This window comes from Humulus lupulus, chromosome 2 (genome assembly GCF_963169125.1).
Source record: "Humulus lupulus chromosome 2, drHumLupu1.1, whole genome shotgun sequence".
NCBI classification, from domain to species: domain Eukaryota; kingdom Viridiplantae; phylum Streptophyta; class Magnoliopsida; order Rosales; family Cannabaceae; genus Humulus; species Humulus lupulus.
The window spans coordinates 171,171,581-171,174,976 of record NC_084794.1 but is presented as its reverse complement, the minus strand read 5'-3'; the positions used below and the strand labels follow the sequence as shown (position 1 = coordinate 171,174,976).

Below are 3,396 nucleotides of genomic sequence, written 5' to 3'. Positions count from 1 at the left end.
GGATACGAGATTTTCTTTTGTAAGCAATTACTCTGCTAAAACTTGTAGAAAACTCCATTGTCAAAAACTCTCTAAGGCCTAATACAACTGACTCATGGACTAAGACTCATTAACGTCCCAACCTTGTAAAAACTCTGATTGTTCATCTCTAATTCTTTCTTTTTATCTTTTACTTAATATATTTATAAGTTTCCAAAAAACTAGGTAAACAATAGGGTAAGTAGGAAATTTTTCCCCTGAACCATGGCGAAAATCCCCCCTAAACTATAGAAACTATTGTAAATGTGCTTCTTATATAACATTTCGTTCATTATTTTAAATAGTTTGCTCATGTAGTACTGGTGTTGTGCTAATGTGGCATACATACATAATGACAAATTTTGAAAATATGTATGTGAATTTTTAGAATTAATTTTTGTATGTTTAGCGTCAGTAAACTTGATTTCGATTGACTTCAGTTACTTAAATAGACCCTCATACTGTACCTATGCATGTGACATGCTGCTACATAACAAACTGCTTAAAAAATGAACATATTATGTTTGTGTAATTATTTCCATAGTTTCAGAGGTATTTTTGCTACAAAAAAAGTTTAAGGAATAAAACTCTACCAGGACTATAATTCATGGGGAAAAATTGCTAACTGTCCTATCATATATAAGAGCTATTTTTTTTATTGTTTATTTTGACCCCCACTGAACATTTTTATGAACTTCTGGCTCATAAACTCTTGTATCTCAAAAAAAAAAAAAAAAAATTGAGAAAGTCAGCACTTTATTTGCTAGAGAAGATTCCTATGAATATGTAGTCCTGATTCAGAAGATAATAATGGATATAAAATCTGTACTTTGGCTGAGAAGAACCATAACTGTCTCTAAGATGTCAGTAAGGTAGAAGCCAAACATAACAAAAATTCCACTCCACCTTTCAGTTCACTGTAATAAAAATAAGCCAAGTAAACATGTATCTCAAACAAACTTTTTCACCAAGGAAAAAGTCATCATTTTTATTATATGCATTTATAGACACGCCTCCATTAGTATGCATAATGTATATACGCTAACATAAGAGATGCAGATGCACAGATTAAAAGGAACCAATAAGAGATGAGGAATCATGAGCCACTGTTATAAACAATAAGAAATGTATTAACTAAACATTTCTAATTTCTTTTCATCATATTTTTGTATTTGGTCAACTCTGTCTAGCAACTCCTGAGCTATGTTCAGCTTGTCATGTTTTCTAAAGGCTTGTTCAAAAGCTTCCCTCACATACCCCGGTGGGCAAAGACCTTTATCAAGCATGAACTTAAGCTTCTCATAAGCATCCTCTAACCGACCTATTTTACAGAGTTTCTGCAAAGCTTGGCTTTCCAACTTCATATCTAATTTATAACACATGTCCATCTTCCCAGCTTGTGACAAAAGTTTAGATACCATATCATATGTATGAAAATGTGGAGACCAGCCCAGACCAAACATTTCCATCAACAAGTTATAAGCAGCTTCCCAATTCTCAGCCTCAACATAGGCATGAATCAATGCAGAATAGGTTATATTATTGGGTAGACATCTGTTTTTGTTCATAATTTTATAGACCCTTTCAGCATCATCCAAACGTCCTATCTTGCATAGCATGCAAATAATAGAATTATAAACTGACAGCTTCGGCTTCTTTCCGGAAGAGAGCATCCTCCCAAATAAATGGCTAGCTTCCTCCACACAACGATGATTACACATAGCATTCATTACAATAGAGTAACTTACATCCAAACAACTCAGCTTCATGTCCTCAACAACTTTCAATATCTGAAGAGCCTGGTCCATTTTGCCCAATCGACAGAGCTCTGAAAGGAGCTCGACTGTGACAAACGAGCTAGGTAACAAACCCAAACTGTGAACTGCCCAAAACACCTTAACTGCAGGCTGTATAGCTCCACTCCTTACATCTACATTTGGAACTAGGATTGTGTAAGGCCTACGATTATTAACCAATCTAACCTTCTCTACTGCTCCTTCTTTTGCACTCAACGAACACAACTTACCAATTAGAACATTCACTGCAGATCGAGTAGGAACCAAACCAGTTCTACCCATTTCACCAAAAACTTCAAGGGCAGTCTCAAGTCTATCAAATTTACATAAACCAACCACAACATTACTATACGAATATGTATCAGGAAATTTAATTCTCCTAAACATTGTAACTGCAACATCAATTAGATGTTCAGATGAATTCTTCTTACAAAGCACATAAAGCATATTATTGTATACAATATTATCAGGGTTGCACCTAAATTTTGATCCCATTTCTTTGAATAAGCAAAGGGCTTCACTAATCCTCCCTTGTCTACCCAAATACCTAATACAAATTGAAAAAGTCCGGCAAGAAACTCGACCTCTATGAGAAACCACTGTCAGCAGAAGACACTTCATATCATCAAACAGTTTCCTTCTACCTAAGAAATCAGCCATGTACTCAATCACACAGTCATCAAACTGAAAACCCATTTGCAATCCGGCCCATGTAAAGAATTCCAAGGTCTTGATTCTACCCAACTGCCCATAGTGCATCAAGATTTGAAGTACAACATTTGAGTTCAACTTGTCTTTATAAGTATTCAACAAATCTTCAATGCTTATAGTTTTCTCTCTATGGTTAGCGAGCAAAGAACAAATTGAATTAACAGTAGAAAGAGATACAGTGTCTGGAACAAGAGGATATGGTGCCGTGAGTGAAACGGGTGTTTTGGAGGTGGGTTGTAGTTTTACTTTTGGGGTAGTGATTAGGTGTTTGGGAGGTCTGGAGATTGAGCTGGGCATTGAGCTGGGCCTAGAAGAAAGAGGAGAAGAGAAAAGTAAGGGTATGGATAACATGAAGAGATTGGAAGTAGAAGAAGATAAAGCTCCATGACTAGTCTTACGGAGCATAGAGTTAGGCTGTGGTTGTGGAATGTGGAGCAAAAACGTTCTCCCGCCCTATACCCAGTCCCAAACACTTTCCATATAGGGTTTAAAAGAGGAAAAATTAGAAAGATTTGTATATACACGTATATTTGTAGAATTATTGTGTAGCTATTATTATTAATTTTTTCTTTTTGGAATTTTAACACGAATACCTTTTAATTTTAAAGTAATGATATGTGAATAAAAATTATGTAACAAAATATTACACGTGATGATAGCCATAAAAATATAATATTATATCAGTCATATTTTGGTGCATAATTTTAGTACATATATTATTATTCTTAATTTTTTTACTATTTTTAATACCTTAGTTTCTGAGAAGTTTTTGGCAATTAAGTTCTTCAATTATAAAAACAATAATAATTAAGTTTTTATCGTATTTTTTTTTTCTACAAAATTCTTAATTTTGATTTTTTCTATAAATATT

At 34.0% G+C, this 3,396-nt stretch overlaps 1 protein-coding gene across 1 annotated transcript; it reads right to left on the bottom strand.

Moving 5' to 3' along the window:
* Positions 1-1,086: 1,086 nt before the first annotated feature.
* On the bottom strand, positions 1,087-2,997 carry LOC133818711 (pentatricopeptide repeat-containing protein At5g64320, mitochondrial-like). The gene has a single exon (XM_062251743.1). It carries the CDS (start codon positions 2,928-2,930, stop codon positions 1,149-1,151), a length of 1,782 nt encoding a protein of 593 aa, XP_062107727.1. The 5' UTR covers positions 2,931-2,997; the 3' UTR covers positions 1,087-1,148.
* Between the last annotated feature and the right edge of the window lie 399 nt (positions 2,998-3,396).